Here is a 22,403-nt window from a genome sequence, read left to right as displayed (position 1 = left end):
TTAGTCTACACAGCTGTTTCCTCCGAGGAATGCTAGAGTCTACTTTATCGTCTACAATCACTGAGCTAATTACCATAATAATGTTGTGATATTGTATTAGAAATACTTGCATAATACCGTAATACTAGTATTATAGATGGATCATGTTAACTGATGTAGCTGTGTTATTAATACATCATCAGAATGTAGTCTAATAATAGAAACAAATATCAATAACTTTATCAATCAAACCAACCAAACCTAAAATGAAAACGTCAAGATCATATTTAGCGAAACACATTCGTCTAATTAATCCCAGGGCACATGCAGTGTAGCCACAGTGCAGTGCAACCTGAGGTGGCTGTTTTCCAGCTCTACCTTGTTTATCTACCAACGAGCTTCTGTTTTAAGGTACAATCAGTAATTTCAACAGTCTGACCATGACACTTTTGTTTGTAAAAATGAGGAATGGGGAAACTGTTCGACAATTGCTAAACTGATATTCTTGAAAATTATAGGTATATATTTTAGCCTAGCCAGCCCTATGGCAATCATTAATTTAACAATTTAACAGCAGAAACTATTACAGATTGCGCCTTTAAGAAGCAGTTCGTTCATTCCCCCGCCCTCTCCAAAGGCAGCAGAAAAGCGTTTGACGTGGCATAGGATCCGGAGATGACATAGTTGAACATCACCGCAGCTAGCCTGCTACATCTTGCTATTCAAGTATAGCCTACTGTAAGTAACGATAGGTTTGCAGAATAGGTGAGCGACACGAACGACCAAGACCGTCTGATCTAAAGCATGAATCTCCCCAACGTGCTGCAATCAGAGGAAATTATGTGGTTCTTCTTTTTCGTCAGCTTCCTTAACTGTGTGTCGGCCTATGATGTAGATCTGAAGAAACTGGATGGTCTCGCAAAAGCGAAGGTGGAGGTAGGCTTGAGTAAGAATATTAACGCAATTGCAATTAGATTCGTAAACAAAGCCACTTCAAGTAGCCTAAGATAACAATAATGAATAAGAAGCAGGCTTTTATAAACATATTTGTCGATATAATTATGGATCATGTTTTGGTATTATTGGATACACGTATAGCTCAATACATTTTGATTCGTTTTGAGGGAAATATTGGGTAGCTTAACTGTTGTCCTATGTGCGCATGCGTAGGTTTTTGGGAGGAGGAAAATGAATGAATGAAAAGTTTAAACCCTCCTCGCATCTGCTCCTATGGGTGTCTATCCATGTTATTGGCTTTTGATCAAACATTTTGGTAAATAACATTAATTGCAATAGTGATTCCACTGCACATTATACTATTCTAATGGGTTGAGACTCATGGGCATTTATAGGACTAAATGATAGGCTATTCTCTGTAATCATTCTGTGTTACAATAGAATGCCAGTGAATTACGTCAACGTGGCTGCAAGATGAGACCTCAAATTACAGTGGACTAACAATGCCCTTTTCAGACATTCTTCTCATTGTGAGAACATATCATCCAGGGTGCATCACACCTTCCAGGATCTTTGAGTGAAAAATGTGTTGTCAAGTTGGCATTTACCTGTGGGATATCTACCTATCAGCAGGTAGTAATGAATTTCAGAGCAGAGCTGTAAGCTTGGCCACATATCTATGTACCCATGGATGTGCAAATCACATCCCTCTCCCATGGGCTAAACAACATATCATTACATAGGGCAGGGATCATCAACTAGTTTCAGCCAAGGCTTTTTTTCTTGAGCAGATGGTTGGGGGTCCATAACATAATTACAAATAATATGTAGACTGCAAATTGACCGCAAGAAGCCCAAACATATATATTTCACTAACAATAATTAGAAACCTTTCTTACATTGTATACGACGATCATGTCTCTCTATAATGCGTGGGAATACTTGGGAACAGATTTCCCAAATTAAAATCACTTGGAGCTGATTTAGTCCTTTATGTCCAACAATGAAAATAAAATTGCTTATTTTTTGCTCAACCATCCGCGGCCGCCAGTTGGAACTCTTTCTTACATAGGGCCTACAATATAGTATAGGCCTATGGTATCTCAACAAGAGGCAACATGTTTTTCAGACAGTGAGTGCTTCACTTGTGCCCAGATGGTGCGATAAGTCCCTTTATCTGGTGATAGTCCTGACTCCTACAGTACTAATGGGTCAGGAGGACCACCTGGGTCTGAATCATACCCAGTCAGTCACCCACTGCCCTGCTCCTGTCCTGGTGGGATTTATAACCACTATCCTGCTTAATCTTTTTCTCAGTCTTGCGGTGGATGACAGCTGAACAGGCTGAGAGAGGTAAGCGCTTAAGTAGGCCTATTGTTATCAACAGTCCTCTCTGTATATGTACAGTATTATTGTTATTTTGCAATTGATGAAATGCTCAGAAATATCACTGCCTGCTCAACAAAGCAGAGTTACACTAACCATCAACTCTTCAACCCCTCAGGTCAAAGCCTTTGTGACCCAGGACATTCCTCTTTAGTATCCTTTCATTTTGGTGATGGCAGACGTGCAGAGTTGTGATAGCCGATGTGTGGTAGGTAGGTCCTCTGCCGTGATGTGGAAGCCATGCACTGGTTGACAACGTTTAACTGATTTAACCATCTCAGAATAAATCATTAACAGCCTTACTGTTTTATAAACTATGTAAGGGGCCAATCCGCAGTTGAAACAATAAGAGGTAACCTCACCACTGTTCTGATAAAAAGCTGAGGGAGGGGGCTAGAGAACTGTAACCAATCAAATGTACCCTCCATTGACCATCCATGATATCAAAATAATAGTTTTAACCATGTTTTGAGGCTAAACGGTGTTTGTTTACAAACATTGTAGTAAAACAAGCTTCGATTTTGGGTTCTGATGGGGTACGACAGTTCAACTAAGCTAATTTATTTAAGTTATATTCTTCAAGAATCAATGGTGGACATATAATTGATGGTGGATATATAATTGATTTATAAGTCCAAAAATGAATGTAGCAACTGCCCCTTTGATGTTAAGCGCTACCAAATGTAGTAACGAAAACAAAGTTACACAGCAGCTAAACTTACTACACATTTGTACTCGTCATCTGACCAAGTAATTGAAAGCTATTTCTGCAGACAGAAGCCTAATATATATATATATATATATATATATATATATGCTGATAGCCATAAAGAAAGCCAGACCTTTACCCTGCAGATAGCTTTCTGTCCTGAAGCAGTCACAGCTCCAGCATGTAAGACTTTCCTGAAGTGATCTCATAACTGAAGTGCTTCATGCATTTCCCTGTCATGTATGGAGGCTGGAGCACTAAGTCCAAGCTGTACATGACCATACTTCCTCACTAGCTGGTGTGATGACAGACAGCAGGCAGGGGCACTGATGCGTGAAGGAAGTTGTCCTGGCCTGAGGTGTCAGACACCCGTCAACTGTGTTTGCATTGCATTTCCTTGTTTGACTCTGTTTGTAACCCTTGACTCATGCCATCCCAGCCATAACCTGATAATGAAGCACATCCCTGGGGCTGACCCCGAGCTTGTCCTCCTCAACCACTACTACGAAGAGCTGGACGTAAGTGAGCTGCTGAAACAGACGTTTTACTGTACCTTTAACACATCTCTGGTGTTAATGATTTAGTGTAGGTTCTCACTAGTGCACTATAATGGTTAATGAAAGATTGGTCATAAATGTTGCAGGCTTACTTATCTAGAGATGCATGCATGTAAAGGGTGGGCCTACTACTGCACAGAAATTGTATGACAAACTCATCTGTGCATGCTACAGCTTGTGGAAGAATAGAGAGCTCTTGTGATGATAGGCGTCTCACCTAAATGTATATGCCCTGTTCAGCGGATTGCCCTGTCTGACATGACCCGCTCTGAGATCAACGAGCTGATGGAGAAGTTGGGCTTCTACAAGAAGGCTCAGCCTGAGGACCAGGTCCCAGAGGAGTTTCGCTTCTCCCCCGCCAAGGACAGCCCCTTCAAAGCAACCCCCTCCTCTTCAGCCCCCGCAGACAACGCTTCCTCAGATTCTGACGCAGAGGCCAAGCACTCTGACCTGTAATCCTCACAGCAGTAAAGAGTCTGCAGTCTGTGTGGACCTGGACAGACAGGGTTATTCTCCTCCAGTGCTGGTCCATGACCAGTTTGTTTCTGTAGCTCATAACAAAATTATTTGGGATCAGAACACGGGACAAGCAGATCCTGGTTCAGCACTTGGGGTAACTGTCTCTCTGTAGCATCAGAAAAGGTTACACAATTTGTATCTTCCGTTTGTCCATTTATTTCAGGTGATGTGTATGATTTACCACTGTGTCAAGTGTCTTAAGGGGTCTCTCCTCTGATAATCTCTCTCGTGTGTCTGACTTCCTGTCCGCTGTGGAACTGAATGACGCCCCTGGCTGTAAAATCTCCTGATTGGCTTGGGGCCGATGCAACGTGTCCTGGTGGGTAGGGCTTAGGCACACAAGGGGATTCAAGTGATGAGATGACAATTGTTAAACAAAAAGTTTAACTTTCAATATTTTTGTATGATGTCCCATTTGTAGAATGTCCATCTTAAAATCAAACTCCCATTGCGCGCGCACACACAGGAAAAAAAAGTGTTAGAGTAGAAGACACACTGTTTCTTAAATTGGTTTAATTGTTAATTCACATTCATTGTGGTGTACAGAAACATTGAATTGACTGTGTCCAAGCATGTATGTACAGGATGAACTAGTTTGTGGAAACTTTCTGGTTGCGGAATATTAAATTGTCATAACCATATTTTCTAAACTCTGCATTGTTGGAAAAGGACCCATAAGTAAGCATTTCATTGTTAGTCGACACCTGTTTACGAAACGTGACAATTTAGATTTAGTACATTTCTCTAGTCTCAATTAGTGAAATAAATCAAAACCAGTTCTAAAAGCAACAATAAAGAAACCATAAAACATTTTTTATTTAGCTAGAATTCAGACTTTATCATTAATATTCTCCTGTCTGTCATAATCAACTGAGCTGAAAGCCAGCTTTCATTTGGCCCAAGAATTTAGAGAAGGGAAGTTGGCTGGTTCCTCTAGGTTCCGGCCTTTCCAGGGAGTTATTCCTAGCCACTCTGCTTCTACACCTGCATTGCTTGCTGTTTGGGGTTTTAGGCTGGGTTTCTGTACATCAGTTGATGTAAGAAGGGCTTTATAAATACATTTGATTGGTTGGCCTCCAACAAACCTTTTCATATTCAAATATTTATTTAACCAGGCAAGTCAGTTAAGAACAAATTCTTATTTATAATGACGGCTAAACCCGGACGACGCTGGGCCAATTGTGCGCTGCCCTATGGGACTCCCAATCACGGCTGGTTGTGATACAGCCTGGAATCGAATCAGGGTCTGTAGTGACACCTCTAGAGCTGAGAAGCAGTGCCTTGCGCCACTCGGGAGCCCACAAATACTGACATTACTATAACAACCTATAGCCTTTACGTTTTCATAGATGGACTCATGAAACAAAACTTCAAAGCATATGGTATGACCACCAACAAAAATGTTACCCAAGCATAATTAAAGAGCTGTGTGTTTCTATGTGTTTGCTGGGTGGGCTGATGCTGGCAGTGTGAATGTGACAACCCCATGCCAAGATTTTTTTTAGACCCCAATGTAGCGAACAGAGGCAAGGACAAGGAGAAAAGGTGTGATAATCTAGAAACACCAATGTGTGATTTTACCTGTCTGAGAGGAACTTGGAACCTACTTTTCAACACTGGTGTTTCTCCACAGACCAAAATTATGTAAATATTCTGAGTGGTGTAAATACACAATTATAGTTTCACAACTACTATCACAACCTAGTTTGGCTTCAACCTCAGTGAGTCTGTAGATTCAGATATCGGTTTTGCATCACCTTCAGTTGGTCGGCAGAACCTGGAAGCATACGGTTTTCAGGGGAAAAGCAGAGAAGAGACAAAGCCTGAACCAGATGCTTCTGGTTTCTGTAGAACCTTCTCAGGCGTTTCTTTACACCTGCTACGTTAGTGCTGCATAGACGGATCCGCCAATTTCATAATGCCAGCTACAGAATAACATCGGGCAGCAGCTAGCTTAGTGGTTAGCGTAAGGATGGACAACTCCATTCCTTGGGAGCCTGATTGGTTTCACACTTTTGCTTCAGCAAACACACCTGACTCCAATAATCAACTAATCATGATCTTCAGTACATAATACAGTTAGTTTAATGAGCTGTGTTTGATAGGGATGGAGAAAAAGTGACACCACTCCGGCCCCTGAGGACTAGAGTTGCCCATCCCTGGGTTAGAGTGTTGGGCTTGTAACCGAAAGGTCGGTAGTTCAAATCCTCGAGCCAACAAGGTGAAAAATCTGTCTGATCCTTTGAGCAAGGCATTTAATCCTAATTGGTCCAGGGTCCAGACCCTGGCCGTGATCCCACTTTCTTGAGGATGTCTCAGGGAGAGTTGTGATACGCAAAAAATAATCTAATTCACACATGCGTATTAATAAATACTTGTACGTGTGTGTAATAGGATAAATATAAGCACCCACCAAATAATAATTAACATCCCTCCATACCAAGCACTATTTAAAACAATTCAAATAGAGGTGTTTAGCAGATTTGGTAACACCTTTAACAGTACCAGAGTGGGGACTGAAGGAATATTAACAATGCCTCATATCATATTTTTTTTCTTTATCATCGCCAACAGCTTGAGTAACATCTTGCAATTGTCACAGAAAACTAAAAAATGTAGGCATTAATGTGGGTGAGGGAATACAGTAAAATTCCGATCTCATGTACATTTAATGTAGGGTTTTGTTGGTGCTAAATCTTCAGACTTCCAAACCATGTATAGAACTGCCTTGTGACTGATAGGCTGTACAACTAAATATCAGTATAAAATATCAATTAAAGCTTAAAGATGCTCTATTAAGACGGGAAGGTTCGTACAGCCTAAACAAATGTGTTCAGAGGAAGGGAATTTATCTGTCTGGCATGCCACAAAGATAATCATAAGACGGATGCCAACACCTACACACTCCCCACCCTGTTGGCCATCAGAGATGTGCAAATCAGTAACACCCCTCACTCAGAGTCGGGGCTGCTGTCTTTTGGGACATGGATGGTGTTCAGGGCCAGGGCTCAGGAGAGGGGTGTGATGGGGGAAGATACACAGTGAGCAGATCAGAGGTTGGTGCCCTGGAGTTTGGCGAGTTTCATCTCATGCTTGCGCAGGTGATTGACCAGTGACTGCACATAGGTGAACACACACTTGGAGTCAGGCTTCCTCCCCATGATCATCATGTCCTCTACCTCCAACAGGGGCATACAGTTGGCACATTCCCTATGGGACGGAGACATATGGTGAGACAGAGAAAGGGAGAGAGGGAGCGGTGGGGAGATGGAGAAAGATGTACAGAGTGATGGTAAGGATAAAATTATGTTCTCTCCACAAACTGCTCTCATAACAGCTTTTTTATCCACCCAAACTAACCAGACACGAGGGAGCTCCTCTACAAATAATTAGTTTCAAAAAAGCATTATAGGCATACATTTAGGAGGTGTACAGAGACCATTCCACACATTCTGCCAATAGCCAAACAAAATAATCTATGTGCAATGCATGCTTATAACCACAGGGTGGCACACTTGACAAACTACTCATCACTGACAGTACTGCAGCTGACTGACTGTGAAAACAGTGCGAGCTGCCCAGCTGGGAGAGCAGGGGAGCGAGAGCTCTGGGAAACAGCTGCAAGGTGGGAGACCGAGTGAGCACAACTACTAAAACACCAGATGGTAACCTAGCCCCTCAAAGAGAGACAAATGTCAACACTGTAAAACTCTAAGTTTCCCCTTTAATGTTTTCGATTCTGAAGAGCTAAATTCAGCGATGGCTGTTATAAACTGACCAGGCTTTAAGTAGAAAACTATTCTGAAGTCACTAAATGAGAGGAGATGATACACATGTTTCACACACCACAGGTCTGACATTTCTTTTTCCTTTCCACTTTGTTTCCAATCTCTGTTTCCACTCCAGTGTTGTGGCAGCTCCTTTTAAAGTGTGGCTCTGCAGATGGGGAGTGCTGATGGTTGGCCCTTTGCCTGGCTGGAGCCTGGCTCTGAGTGCAGTCACACACTCACAGTCCATGTTTGGGCCTCTGGACCCCAGCACCAGGCTCACAGGGTGGAGAAAACTTCACTCTGACCTCTACCTTGACACACTCCAACACTTCATATGACTTCCTGTAGGTTAATGATCATGTTTATATTAATGGATAACTCACTGTTCTCCTCATAATATGAATAACCAGTGGTATTTCCGGTGGAACTGTTGTTGATCCTGCCATTCACCTCCCCACTCCACAACATTAACTCCTACACCCACAGTCACACACTGGGAGAATCTCAATTGGGTTTTCTCAATTCCTCGCATCCTGTCCTCTATCCTCTCCTGTTGAAAAAGGTCAAAGGTATTCGAGAATAGGAGTCGAGGAGAAGAAACCAATGTGCTTGTATGAAATGACTCCTCGACTAGCTCGTCATCAGGAAGATTAAGTTTACAGCAGAGGAATCCCAAAATACATGTGTAAAGTGGTAAAAATAAATGTTTATAGATATAAGTAGCGTTTCGTTTTTAAATGTATGCATGCTTTTCTCCTCTGAGCAAACGGCTGATTCAAGGGGATGAGGTAGATTTCAAAACTCTTCCGTGCAGGAAACACTTCGGTACCCTCCGCCGGAGGAGGCAATCTAGGAGCGGATTAAACTCCTCCCCTCACCTATTAATTTTTTAAAACTCTCCTACATATGGCGACTACTTATCGGTTTCCGGGTGACGGCCGAGAGGAGGACGGAGGAGTCGAGTAAAGGATGGACTTTTCCCCAATTGAGAATCTCCCACTCACACCAATCCCACTCCATAAACCCCCAGCACCAGCGTGAGGTTCCTCCGTGGGCCTGTTCCCTCTCTCACCATGAGTGCATTTGGGGTCCTAGGGGTGTGACTCTAGGAAGAGTTTTTGGTTTTAACCAGGCCCTTGGTCACCAGGCCCCTGTAGAACTCCTGCAGGTACGTGTACACACACTTCCAATCCGGCTCACGCATCCGCACCATGTCCTCCACGTCCAACAGCTCGGGACAATCAGCCAGCTTCCTGCACCCGCACCCGGAGAGGGAGCAGGGGGAGAGAGGGTATGAGAAAGAAGAGGGAGGAAGAGAGAGAGGCAGAAAATATATAGCGAGAAGGTACAGATATAAGTCAACAGACAGAAGGAAAGAAGGAGGATGAGAGAGAGAGAAGCAGTGAGCAGCCAAACAAGAGGAATACCCAGGGTGTGGAGAGGGAGAGAGAAAAGACAAAAACAAACCATAACATTACATTGTCTGTGTTGACAGACATATCCAGGAGTTGACGTGCTTCATGAACAACGTGACACATATGGGCGAGTACACACGCAGACACAAAATGGAAAATGAAGCGTCAGGCGCCGTTTTGTTTGTTCTGTGCACTGAGACAAAAGACTTGGACATGGGGGTATAGGGACATCAACCATAGAACATTGGTTTTGTTTTGTCCAGTACAAAAACAAGAGACAAGGAAAAAACAACAAGAATTCTACAATCACAAAGACATGGACCACAGGGTGAACCTAGAAGAGAAACACACTGGTGGTGAGTGTGTGAGAGGGGTTCAGTTGAGGCACACTGGTTGGTTGTGGGGGAGGAGGGGGTGAGGTTGGTGCCCAGGGAAAGGAGTGACAGTGCAGCAGAGTGACAAAGAGGGGATGTGGGGGTAGCTAGGAGGAACACGTGTTTGACAATCTGGTGGTTACGTCATCATGGTCGTAACAGGTGAACTCAGCAGACACTGGTGGGTGACAGGGCAAAGGTTGACAGTACATGACCTCAACAAAAGAAGAGGTGACAGAGAGAGTGAGGAAGAGGAGCTGGACAGATTAAAGGAGAGAGGGAAGGAGATGGGTCTGGGAGGCAGTCAGTCGAGTGCTCTTCCTGTACTGTAGTAACCTGGTGGTTGTTGGGAAGGGGTCAGTCTCAGGAGTTTCCTGGTTTAGTTCAGGGTTGGTGGATGGAGGGTCACGTCACACAGCGGTTACTGAGGAGAGCATCTCTGAGAGGAGAGAGTGGATGGAGAGTGGAGGTTTAGAGGTACAGGACATAGTAGTAGTAGATCCAGAAGCTGACTTGATTGACCTGAGAGAGAGAGGAATGATACAACTGAGCAGTGGGCCCAGGCTCATCACAACCCTCTCACTGTAGGCCCCTTGACACACAGTGAGTTGAGTAAAACAGGTGAAACTGATGCATTCAAAAGGCTGAATTCTGTGGATGCACATTCTCTTCCTCCCTCAGGCAGACAGTCATACTACTGTACGTGGATGGGTAGTTAGGTGGTAGCAAGGGTGAGGGTGGTGAGAACCCAGAGGTCCTGTACTGCTGAGCCTGAGGAATCCATAGACTGGCAGCTCAGTGTTGATCTTACAGAGGTCAAACAAACATACCCAATAGAGGGACCAATCTGTTCCAAGAAAGAGGAGTGTGTTGGTTTTGGGAAGAGAAAGGCGAGGGAAGTAGTTTGTCTTTGGGTTCTCAAGATGTTTGACTGATTTTGAGTTCAATGGGTGGGCAAAGAGTTGGTTAGACAGCTACAGTGGATCTACAGAGCCTACAGTGGTTCAACAGAGCCTTGGGGTGGTCAGACGATTGATGATCTTGGGGACGGAGGAAGTTTAGAAGATGGTGCACTCAGATCCTGGTCCATTCTGCTGTAAATGGCCACGGGGCAACGCCAAGAGTGAAGCTTCCATTTATCCCAGGTCTGAAGTTCTGATGAAATGTTATACTCCGAGACATGACATTCAGTAAATCTATGAGCTTCTGCATGACGTACAGTTTACAAGTGTAAGTATTTGTGTATGTGTGTACTCACTCTGCAGTGCTGAAGGCCACCTCAAAGTTGTGTCTGCGGTTGGCAGGGGTGAGAGAGGAGTAGTCAAAGGCCTCTGGGAAGAAGTTATGGACCAGGGCACAGAACGCCATGCCATCACTCCAACTGGACGAGAAGTTCTGGATGTCCACATTCTGCAGGGGGAAAGAGAGGAGGAGAGAAATTATTCAATCACAAAGCATGAGCCAATGGTCACCCAACAGACTTCAGAGTATGTGAGAGAACACAGCATTGCTGACAGAGAACACATGGCAGAATGTTTTGCATGCAGTAGAGGGGTTATATAAAAGACCTAACCCTCATACCAGGATGAACTAAAGTGTGAATGCCTCAGATCTGGACACTCAGGACGGTGCCATTGTGGGTTGGCTCACCTGGTATGAGCGGGTCTTGGCGCGGCACCAGTCCAGGAGCATCTGTTTGATGGAGTTGGCATTGGGCACCATGCAGCTAGCTGAGCGCTGGACTGTGTTCACCTTGGCAACTGCTTTATTTCCTGGCCTGAAGAAGGGGGATTGGTTTATGCTAGTATTGACGTTTTCTCCTTCTTTACTATTCTTAGTCATTTATATGCTCACCCTCCGCTCTCCTTGTCCAGTTTCTCGATCATGGCTTTGCGGGACTGTGCAGCGGACATCTTGGGCAGAGTCTGGGCTCTCATCAGCTCCTTGCGCTTCTCTGCCTGCCGGCGCTCCGCAGCACGGGACGCCGAGTCGTCCTCGCGGTCAAACACACTGATGGATGGAAGAAGAAAGGAAGAGAGAGAAGGGGTAAATGACCGTTCAACACAATGTCAGTCAATCCTATAGGGGTTGCTGAGAAGGAGGGTTAAAGACACAGAATTCAATAGAACACAGTATTATATTGTATCGCTATGGGTTCAGTGCTCACCTGCCCACTTTCCTGGTGGAGCTGCTGCTGGAGGTAGAGGAGGAGCAGCTGTAGGACTTGGACTGAACTGTCCCCACTAGAAAACACAGGGAGGTGGTGGTGGTGGTGAGACCACACAACACCATATATGGATAAAAAAAGAGTGATAGTAATCAAATGATGACGATGATGAAAATGCTGATTTAAATTAGGAGGAGGCAGATGTGCTGACTCACCGTCTGTTTTCTTCACATAACTGGCCTCCATGATGGTGCTGTGAGCTGTCCTGCTGCCATCACCTAGACACACAAACATAGAAATACATTTGAAGTATTTCATCTGACTTGGGAAGATCATGCACGGTTAAATACGGGATAGTGTACTGCCCAAATATGTCAGCCATGTTGTCAGCCTAATACATGGTGAATGATTGGCTTACCAGACTGGGCAAAGCGGTCTGTCTTGGTGACTTGGCTGAGGGTGGAGCCATCAGCTGACATCTCCACCTTCCTCATGACCACCTCTCCAGCTCCTCCTCCCGTACGACCCTTCTGAGTATGCTCCGCTCTCTGCTGCCGAAGCTCCGCAAGACGAAACTCCCGCTCCTTTTCTCTCTGGTCTGAGATAGAGGATGGGAGGGAGGGAGGGAGAGTGTCAGTGGAAAAAGAGGGAGAGGAAGGCACTCAAGTTGACAGCCTCTCTCTGCTACAAAGCTAGAGGTACATTTCAACATTCTTTCCAAAGTATCATCAAAAGCCTATGAACACAGAGCCACCCACAGGTGAAAGCCAAACACAACCAACCCCAGGCTGTGGTGGAGCACGTGCTGGACAAACATATCAAAGTGCAAACAAAGACTCTGAACGTCACGTCAGGTCGCTGAGATACTGGCATAGAAAGGCTACTAAACGCTGTCCAACACACTGATACCATTACACCAGTACTGACCCGATGCCTTGGGGGTTCTAGCAGTCTTACCTGTCCATTTACCTTCCTAAGCACCAGACCCACCGAATAACTCTCATTATCACTGAACTATATTCTTCAGGTCTCTCATTTATGGGGTTAAGGGCAATACAGGGATGAACTGGCTGGTTAGCTACTGAGCCCAAGGAACATTCTCTGACACAGAGTTCTCAGTCCTTTCTGGAGTGTCAAAGAACAGTCAGCACTATGCACCCAGCCAGCCATTATGTGGAACAACATGAGGTGTGTTTGCCCTGTGGCAGTGACATCATGACAAACATCGTGACTCATGCGTTTTAACAGATGTATTAGCATATCCCTCATTGTCCACCATACAAGCTCCTCATGTCCTTGGTTTCTGCTGGTCAGTTCATGATCAATGTGTATCACTGAGAAAACTCAATGACGAGCTTCAAGCACAATAACAGCACTGGTAGGACAGTATTGTTGACAATGAGGGGATACAACCAAGTGGGACATTGACAAATGACAAAAACGGATGCATACTGTATGAATATGATCCACACAAACACAAAGGACGTTCCTACCTATTTCCTCTTGAGTACATCCCAGTTCGGCCTCTGAGAGCAGGATGCGAGAATGTGAAAATAAGAGCAGAAAAGAAGAGGATGGAAATAGCGAGAGATGAGGCAGGTACATAATGCAGACTAGATTTGATGAAGGTCATCTACCAGCAGAGACCCAGCAGTTAAAATAATGATAAAAGGAAGACAATGATGGAGAAAAGACAAGACATCAAAAAAAATGAAGAAATAACAAAGAAATGGATAAGGTAGAGTGAAAAAAGCAGTGAATTAAGAAATGAGGTTGAGGTATAGAGTGGTCAAGTAAGTAGAGAGCGAGAGATTGAGAAAGGGCAAGGTGCTAGAAGTTGCAGAGGGGGAAGGGACAGGAGGTTGGTTAGTCTGGCTGTGGTCTCACTCACCTCTCTTCCTCTTACGCAGATCTCTCATGGCCTGTCGGATCATCTTCCTCTCCTCAAAGTCCTTGGACTCATCCAGCTGTGGGAAAGAACAGGACAGGTGGAAGGAATGAGAGGGGTCGGTCTTCAGACAAACTCTGTCACACAGCTCCAAATACACACATACAGCACACACTCATACACAGTGTACTGCACGCACTCATACACAGTGTAGTGCACGCACTCATACACAGTGTAGTGCACGCACACACACACAGAAATGTAAGGGTATGACCATTCCAAATGTACATTTTCCCAGCAAACCAGATTTAACCCCTCAATAATACACATAAACAACACCATATTCCAACAAATCTGGGGATTTGAGGACTAAGTGCGTGTGTGATATGGGGAGGGGAAAGTACCATTTTATCCAGGAGCTCCTCATCGTCGATGGCGGCCAGCTGTTCTGCGGTCAGTTTTCTGGAGCACTCTTCGAATTTGTCCCGAGGTGGTGCATAGGAGCCGTTGGGTACAGCAGCCGGGGGCTGACAGCAGGCCACCCGCACTGAGGGCTCCACTGCCAACACAGGCTCTGAGGCCATCTATGAGGGATTTGTGAATTATTTTCAGGTTATACAGATTTTAAAATCAGAATTGTCATCCATTTTAGACTGAAAAACATGGCCAACTTTTTATCCTCAGCTAAGGGTCAATGTCAGTGGCAGCAAAGGTAAACACATACAAAAGCCCATTAGCGTTGGAGGTCAATCATACTCAAACAATTCCCCAGCTGATGAGAAACCATAGGACCAGGACACACCAAGCCAGGGGAGAGACAAAAAAAGGGAGGCTTCCAATCCATCAATCCCTACAGCTGTGTTTACAGAAAAGACACAGAGGCTTGCTGACATTTAGGATGGAATGAGCACCAGAGGATTTAAAAAAAAACTGGAATCTTTGACAGTGGGAGGGGGAACATGTACACTTTCACACCCTCATGCCTCCCCAGGCCAGCTCCTCGCCAGCTCCATTCTCCCACAGGACACAGGACTATACACACTACAGCACTGTAAAAGCACAATCACATTGTCCAGAAGCAGATAGCGCACCCAGTCAGTGCTGTAACAGACAGGAGAGAGATGTAGGGTTTTTGTGTGCCTTCACTGCTGACAGGCGAAGAAAGGAGATGAGTCATGGACATAAACACAGCATAGTCTTCCATTAAGATACCACTGTCTGGCTTTTTAACAGTGTATTTTAAGGGGCCATAAAGCCTATAGACATCTTGAATAGATTTCCATATGGTGCCACATGCCTTCTGCAGACTACAGAGGCTTGGCTGGTCTGCCTCTAGACTGCTGCTTTTGTTGTAACAGAGTCCAGGTCCAGATTTAGCCCCAGACTGCTGGCACTGTCCCCATCAGCTCACACCCTCCACCCCCTCGCTCTTCTCAGAGTCTAGCCAAGGAGAGGGTGCCCACCCAGTGTGATCCAGGGTGGCCTCTGGTTCTAGAGGTCTGGACTGAAACTCAGGGGTCTGACCCATGGGACAGGTCCTAGTGAGAGCCACTTGACCGCAGTGGAATGTTATTGGAGATGGCCCTGCCAAACAAACAATGCCTCACTGGAAGAGAGTGTGGCCATGGCGAGGTTAAGGGTGAGGGAGAGGACATATTCAACTTAAATGGTTATAGAATTCATTGGTGATTAGGGTAACAGTTATAGTGACCTAGGAAGAAATATTTTATTTGTCTCTCTAGGTCTCCCAACATGAGAATTGACCTCATATTCAGAGTGGCTGGTGTGCCTAACACTATGCCAGTGTGTAAAAGTGTCTGTAGACCCATAGGACTAGGTTGCACTGGGGAAACAGAACTGCATATATGATGAATAATTAAACACTGGGAAAAAAGATTGGTATTCAGTTTTTTTTTAATGAGCGTGAGAGTGGACATATGCTAAGGGTGTTTGGTGTGTCTAACATTATGCTATTGAGAGTGTCTTTATAGACCTACAGAACTAGGTTATGTAAGCTGGTGAGACAGAAGTGTATCTATATAGTACCTTGTTGTGAAGAGTAGGGGTTGGGTAAGGTCAGCCTCCATGCACCCAACTCATCCATCTGTGACATGGCTGAACTCAAAGAGAACAGCTTCCCTGGGTCTGGAGAGGCTGATGGACAGGACCAGCTGAACTGGCAGCATTACTGGGCCTAAGAACCCAGTCCAGCTGAATAACTAGAGGTAATACCAAATAAATACCCTTCAATATCCCTTAAAATGTCCTCAACACACACACAACACTGTCACTCGTGACCAAAACAGCAGAAAGGTCAGCAGGTTTCAGAGCCTATCAGTGTTAGCTGTGTTTAATACCATTAGAAGGTACAGTTGAAGTCAGACGTTTAAATACACCTTAGCCAAGTACATTTCAACTCAGTTTTTCACAATTCCTGACATTTAATCCTAGTAAAAATGCCCTGTTTTAGGTCAGTTAGGATCACTACTTTATTTTAAGAATGTGAAACGTCAGAATAATAGTAGAGAGAATGTTTATTTCAGCTTTTATTTCTTTCATCACATTCCCAGTGGGTCAGAAGTTTGGTAGCATTGCCTTTAAATTGTTTAACTTGGGTCAAACGTTTCAGTTAGCCTTCCACAAGCTTCCCACAATAAGTTGGGTGAATATGGCCCATTCCTCCTGACAGAGCTGGTGTAACTGAGTCAGGTTTGTAGGCCTCCTTGCTCGCGCACACTTTTTCAGTTCTGCCCACACATTTTCTATGGGATAGAGGTCAGGGCTTTGTGATGGCCACTCCAATACCTTGACTTTGTTGTTCATAAGCCATTTTGCCACAACTTTGGAAGCATGCCTGGGGTCATTGTCCATTTGGAAAACCCATTTGTGACCAAGCTTTAACTTGACTGACTGACTGAACATCTTGAGATGTTGCTTCAATATATCCACTTAATTTTCCATCCTCTGTTTGCCATCTATTTTGTGAAGTGCACCAGTCACTCCTGCAGCAAAGCACCCTCACAACAGGATGCTGCCACTCCTGTGCTTCACGGTTGGGATGATGTTCTTTGGCTTGCAAGCCTCCCCCTTTTTCCTCCAAACATAACGATGATCACGATGGCGAAACAGTTCTATTTTTGTTTCATCAGACCAGAGGAAATTTCTCAAAAAAGTACAATCATTGTCCCCATGTGCAGTTGCAAACCGTAGTCTGGCTTTTTTATGGTGGTTTTGGAGCAGTGGCTTCTTCCTTGCTGAACGGCCTTTCAAGTTATGTTGATATAGGACTCGTTTAACTGTGGATATAGATACTTTTGTACCTGTTTCCCCAGCATCTTCACAAGGTCCTTTTGCTGTTTTTCTAGAATTGATTTGCACTTTTCGCACCAAAGTAAGTTAATCTCTAGGAGACTGAACGCGTCTCCTTCCTGAGCAGTATGAGGGCTGCGTGGTCCCATGGTGTTAATACTTGAGTACTATTGTTTGTATAGATTAACGTGGTACCTTCAGGCGTGGTACCTTCAGGCGAAATTGCTCCCAAGGATGAACCAGACTTGTGGAGGTCTACAATATTTTTCTGAGGTCTTGGCTGATTTCTATTGATGTTCCTATGATGTCAAGCAGAGGCACTGATTTTGAAGACGGTAGGCCTTGAAATACATCCACAGGTACACCTCCAATTGACTCAAATGATGGCTTTAGAAGCTTCTGATAGGCTAATTGACATGACATTTTTCTGGAATTTTCCAAGCTCTTTAAAGGCTCATTCAACTTAGCGTATGTAAACTTCTGACCCACTGGAATTGCAATACAGTGAATTAAGAGAAATAATCTGTCTGTAAACAATTGTTGTAAAAATTACTTGTGTCATGCACAAAGTAGATGTCCTAACCGACTTGCAAAAACTATAGTTTTTTAACAAGAAATTTGTGGAGTGGTTGAAAAACTAGTTTTAATGACTCTAACCTGAGTGCATATGAATTTACGACTTCAACTGTAAGTAACAGAGGGCAGAAAGAGAGCCTCTAAGTTCGCAGCTCCTTGGCTGACTTTCCCCTTACCCCAGTCATAACAGAGCAGAGCTGACCTTCTTTACCTGGACTACAGCAGGCTGCAGGGTTCAAGATCACTCTGACTGCCTCTAGAAGATTGAGGAGCATTTCAGGCCCAATCTACTAGTGCCCTAATCACAAAGGGTCTGGACCTGAGGTTACAATGTGCTCTAATCTGCAGACTGAAGCTGTCAAGTGGAGCACTAGTACAGCCAATAAAACCATAAACGAACCTAGACTGATCAGATGTTCATTAGTACCAGTAAGACATGGGAAAATGTGTCATTCAAGACTTCAGATCAGAGGAAAAAACCTAGGTGTCAAAGAGGGAAGAGAGCCTCAGTAAAGAGTAAAAGGCTGGAAATGATGCCGATAAATATGATGGCGGGAGGGGGTCCATACAGCCAGAGAGAGAGAGGCGTACCATGCTGTTGCTGCGTGAGATGCCTCCTAGTCCTATCAGAGAGGAGGAAGAGCGATGTGTGGCAAAGGTGGGGGACAGGAACAGCCTCAGGTTCCCAGTCTAGCCCATCAGGCGTTTTAGGGATGAGGGGTGTGTTGGGTGGAAGTTGGAGGTCATTCGGTGTGGGCTCCGCGACAAAGGCTGTGTAAGTTGGGGGTTCAGGCAGCTCCACGGCCTGACACAGAGCTTCCACCTGGCGGGCCAGCCTCTCCTGCTGGATACACAGCCTCAGGTTCTCGCCCTGTAGAGCTGCCAGAGCTGTGGAGAGAGGAGCCACGCGTTCCGCAGCCTTCTGTAGCCGTCCCACAACCGCCCCATCACCCTTCTCCTCAGCCTGCTCTTGGGGTAGCAGGCCCCCCATCACCCTCCTCCTCAGCCTGCTCTTGGGGTAGCAGGCCCCCCATCACCCTCCTCCTCAGCCTGCTCTTGGGGTAGCAGGTCCCCTCACCGTCCTCCTCCTCAGCCTGCTCTTGGGGTAGCAGGTCCCCTCACCGTCCTCCTCCTCAGCCTGCTCTTGGGGTAGCAGGTCCACTCACCGTCCTCCTCCTCAGCCTGCTCTTGGGGTAGCAGGTCCACTCACCGTCCTCCTCCTCAGCCTGCTCTTGGGGTAGCAGGTCCACTCACCGTCCTCCTCCTCAGCCTGCTCTTGGGGTAGCAGGTCCACTCACCCTCCTCCTCAGCCTGCTCTTGGGGTAGCAGGTCCCCTCACCGTCCTCCTCAGCCTGCTCTTGGGCTAGCAGGTCCACTCACCCTCCTCCTCCTCAGCCTGCTCTTGGGGTAGCAGGTCCACTCACCGTCCTCCTCCTCAGCCTGCTCTTGGGGTAGCAGGTCCACTCACCCTCCTCCTCAGCCTGCTCTTGGGCGAGCAGGTCCCCGATCACCTCCTCCAGATCAGACTGCGCACATAGGCTGTCTGGGCTGCCCAACAACAATATCACCAGTCACACTGAAGGTCTGATACTGTTACAATGAGATGCAATACCTTCGCTGTCAACTCAGCGCTAGGAACCAAGTACTGGAATCGGGCTCTAAATCGGGGGCTGGGTGTTGAGTTTTTGAGTATGTATCCTCTGGGAGAAGAGGACAGTAGGCTTTCTCTCAGTCAGCCTGTTTATAGAAACCCTCCAAAACAACTCTTGTTCTTTATACACCCCACCAATCTCCACTCTTCAGGGACCTGGTCCCAGACAGCCAATGAGCATGCACGGAATACAGTTTTTAAGGCAGCAGAGGCCCCCACCCCCCTTTTTTCTCCTCAGGTGCCATAGACGCGTCTATTTATCACTGGCCCTGTCTATTATTCCACTGAGCCAGTCAGGGCCTGTGGGACTAGTGGGGGCCAGAGGAGGAATACTGGTGGCACCAATTCAGAAACGCTCCCTCCCTCAACTTTTATTTAGAGCCTTTGTCCCTTACAACTTGATTGGCAGGCGACTGGGGCTTTGGGCATGGCCAACTGGGAAGGCTCAGCTAGCCTCTCAGGCTTGACATCATGAGTCAGTTGAGCTGCATGGGTCAGGTCATAGGACAGGCCACCAAGGGTAAGTAGAACCAAAGAAGCACACCGAGCCATGAGAGAGAGACCGAGGGTGGTGAATGCGTTGGGCTATAGAAAACCTGATTCTAGCTGACCGTGGCTGTACAGAAGGCTCTTGCAAAAGGTCAGCTGCTTTCTGCTGTGTGCTTGCTTTGGAACTTGCTGATAGAATATCACAGTGATCGGACCAGCTGCTGTTACTTGTGCATGCTTCAAGTGCTTTATCTGTCAAGTTGAATGCTTTGAGACAGCGGAATAGTCTGTGTCTTCATGAGAAAGTGTGAGTCCAGTATGTGTTTGTTTGTGTACGTGTATTGAATGCTTATACCAATTACGGAACTGTAGGTGTGCACGAATCAAATCATTTTAAATAGCTCAAATTACAGTATATCAAGTGAACAATGTTAACGCAACACAACTATGTCCTCTGCATGAAAAGCAGTTCTTTACCCCTGGTACACACGCCTAAATGGTGCTTGACCAAGTAATAAAGCTACAACTGAATGAGATATCATTCAGATAGCTACTCAATTAAACTCTGTTCACTGAAAACAAGGAATTGTAACTCAATCATTAAAAAAAGAAAACAGTTTTATTCATTTGACATGGTGGTTTATTCACTGTATGACCCTGGAGTGTTGTTTTCCTGGGATTTAATGGAGAGTGGAGCAGCCTCCAGGAACAGCGAGCCGGCCATAGAAACTGTGGCAAGGCATGCCAGGAGAAGTGGGTCAGTCTCCGTCAGGGACATCACCCTAGTCTGGCACACACACAGAGTGGCATCTGAACAATGTGACAAGGTTTGTGTGTGTGTGCATGCTTGTAAAAATGATTATTATATATTTTTTGTGCATATTTGAGCATGTGTGTTGGAGAGGGAGAGCGAGAAGAGTGGGAGACAGAGCGAGTTCATGTGTAGATGTTCTCTATATCTCTGGATGTTCTGTATATGTTTAATATTGCAAGTGTCTGTATTTATGCCCCAAGGCACGCCTGTGTGAATCAGATGGACATTAATTCCGTGTGTCTCAGAGACGAGAAAATGTCTTTGGCCGTTTTGACCCCACTGTAGTTATTTACGAGTGTCTAAAAGTCAACAGCTTGGCTGGGTTGGCTGGGACACCCTGGCCCCCCTCCGGGGGAAGAACAGCAGAATGGGACAAATGCTCTTAGAGCACAGCTTTAAATCACATGGCCATAAAACTCCAGGGATAAAACAGGAACACACTGCTTCTGACATTCATGGCTCCACAGATCAGGATCATCTCCAAAATAGGCAGAGCCCCCCCCCCCCCCCTCTCTACAAAGTTCATACAATGGGGCACATGTGTGCTGGTTGGGGGTAACCTATCTTCAGAGAGTATGTTCAGGCTGTGCTGCCAATAGGGAGATTAGTGGGCTATTTGACTGAGGGGGCAGGACTGACAGTTAATCATTCACTGTGGCACCGTGGCCAAATAACCCAGTACAGTGTTGCCAGTGTGACCCAAGGCTCTGCTGTGATCTCCATGCTCACGGGAAAGCTACTTACTGCCTGTCTGTCATCTCCACAGAGATGGCATTATTTATAACCGAGGGCACGGGGGCAGCAGACAGCCTGAACGTGTGGGTGGCAGAGATGAGCGGGTGGGTGGCAGAAACTCTTACAACACTCCCTCTTTTTCACTTTCACTTAGCCTCAGTCTCCGTTTCACCTTTGCCTTTCTGTACTTTCGCTTTCAATATTCTGTCCTCTCTCCTCTACTTACCCATCTGTCGATCTTACTTACCATCCATTTCTATCCTTAATGCTTCCTCTTTTTAATGTCCTACTTACCATCACTAATTTACCTCTCCCTCACATGCTTCTTGCTCGCTTTCTTCAGAGTTGATGCGTTTTTATTATTCTGCCCATTGTAAGACTCAATGCTACCCAATCTGCATTATCCCAGTCTCAAAGCTTATCTGACCTAAAGTAAGCTGTCATTAAGTAACTGGTTGTGTTTAGGGGTGATAATGGTAATAAGGTTTGAAGACAGACCACCAGACAGGCGCAGAGGACCACCCACACAGATCAGTCTGTAGCCTCATTTACCAAACACCATAAAGACCAACTAATCCAAAACAACCCTCTTGTCATAAATCTCTGATTGCAGGACATCCATAATAGGACTGTTCCATCAGTGTATACATCAGACAACCCTACATTCCTATAGAGGAAAGAGGACTCTGAATGAGGCTCACTGTCAGTTCCTGTTGATGGTGGCACTGGAAGCCAATTCATCGTCCTGGTAACGTCGTTGTAACGCACCCTTGAACTTCCATGGGCCCGAGAGACTGTGTGGACAGGTGGTGGGGTCTGGGACCTGGGCAGAGTTACAGTGCAGCAGCCGAACTCTCCCCTGCTTGATGCTAACCCAGAGTGAAAACAGCGACTGCCAGCATCTCCCACAATCGCATTAGCAGAGCAATTTCCACGATTGCCTAATAACCAGAATAAGCCTGACGGCAGCTCCCACAGGGAGGATAACTCAGGGACCCTGCTCACTTTCAGAATCCAGGGAAAGAGTGGAGGCCCACCGGTGGCTCTTCCATACTCACAGTAATCATAGAAGACATGAAACCTCATGCGTAAGTCAGTACCAGTGTTC

The 22,403-nt window shown here is 45.6% G+C and overlaps 1 protein-coding gene and 1 pseudogene across 4 annotated transcripts in view; one reads left to right on the top strand and one right to left on the bottom strand.

Moving 5' to 3' along the window:
• Positions 1-627: 627 nt before the first annotated feature.
• Positions 628-4,549, top strand: LOC139390128 (selenoprotein M-like; annotated as a pseudogene).
• A 54-nt stretch (positions 4,550-4,603) lies between these two features.
• Positions 4,604-22,403, bottom strand: part of LOC139390127 (smoothelin-like) — a 55,655-nt gene continuing 37,855 nt past the window's right edge. For 2 of the 4 annotated variants that reach the window (XM_071137297.1, XM_071137296.1), the window contains 10 exons: positions 14,126-14,305; positions 13,725-13,800; positions 12,252-12,431; positions 12,049-12,111; positions 11,834-11,909; positions 11,521-11,676; positions 11,317-11,443; positions 10,925-11,076; positions 8,950-9,130; positions 4,604-7,317 (listed from right to left, as the gene is read on the bottom strand). In XM_071137297.1, the coding sequence (XP_070993398.1) occupies positions 8,983-9,130; positions 10,925-11,076; positions 11,317-11,443; positions 11,521-11,676; positions 11,834-11,909; positions 12,049-12,111; positions 12,252-12,431; positions 13,725-13,800; positions 14,126-14,305 (1,158 nt within the window). In that variant the 3' untranslated portion in view covers positions 4,604-7,317; positions 8,950-8,982. Of the gene's footprint in view, positions 7,318-8,949; positions 9,131-10,924; positions 11,077-11,316; positions 11,444-11,520; positions 11,677-11,833; positions 11,910-12,048; positions 12,112-12,251; positions 12,432-13,326; positions 13,360-13,724; positions 13,801-14,125; positions 14,306-22,403 lie in introns of all 4 variants that reach the window. The other 2 variants (XM_071137295.1, XM_071137294.1) reach the window with 2 other exon arrangements.

Source organism: Oncorhynchus clarkii, chromosome 30, assembly GCF_045791955.1.
Source record: "Oncorhynchus clarkii lewisi isolate Uvic-CL-2024 chromosome 30, UVic_Ocla_1.0, whole genome shotgun sequence".
Classification (NCBI taxonomy): Eukaryota; Metazoa; Chordata; class Actinopteri; order Salmoniformes; family Salmonidae; genus Oncorhynchus; species Oncorhynchus clarkii.
The sequence above is the reverse complement of the archived record's forward strand: the minus strand, read 5'-3'. Positions and strand labels throughout refer to the sequence as shown.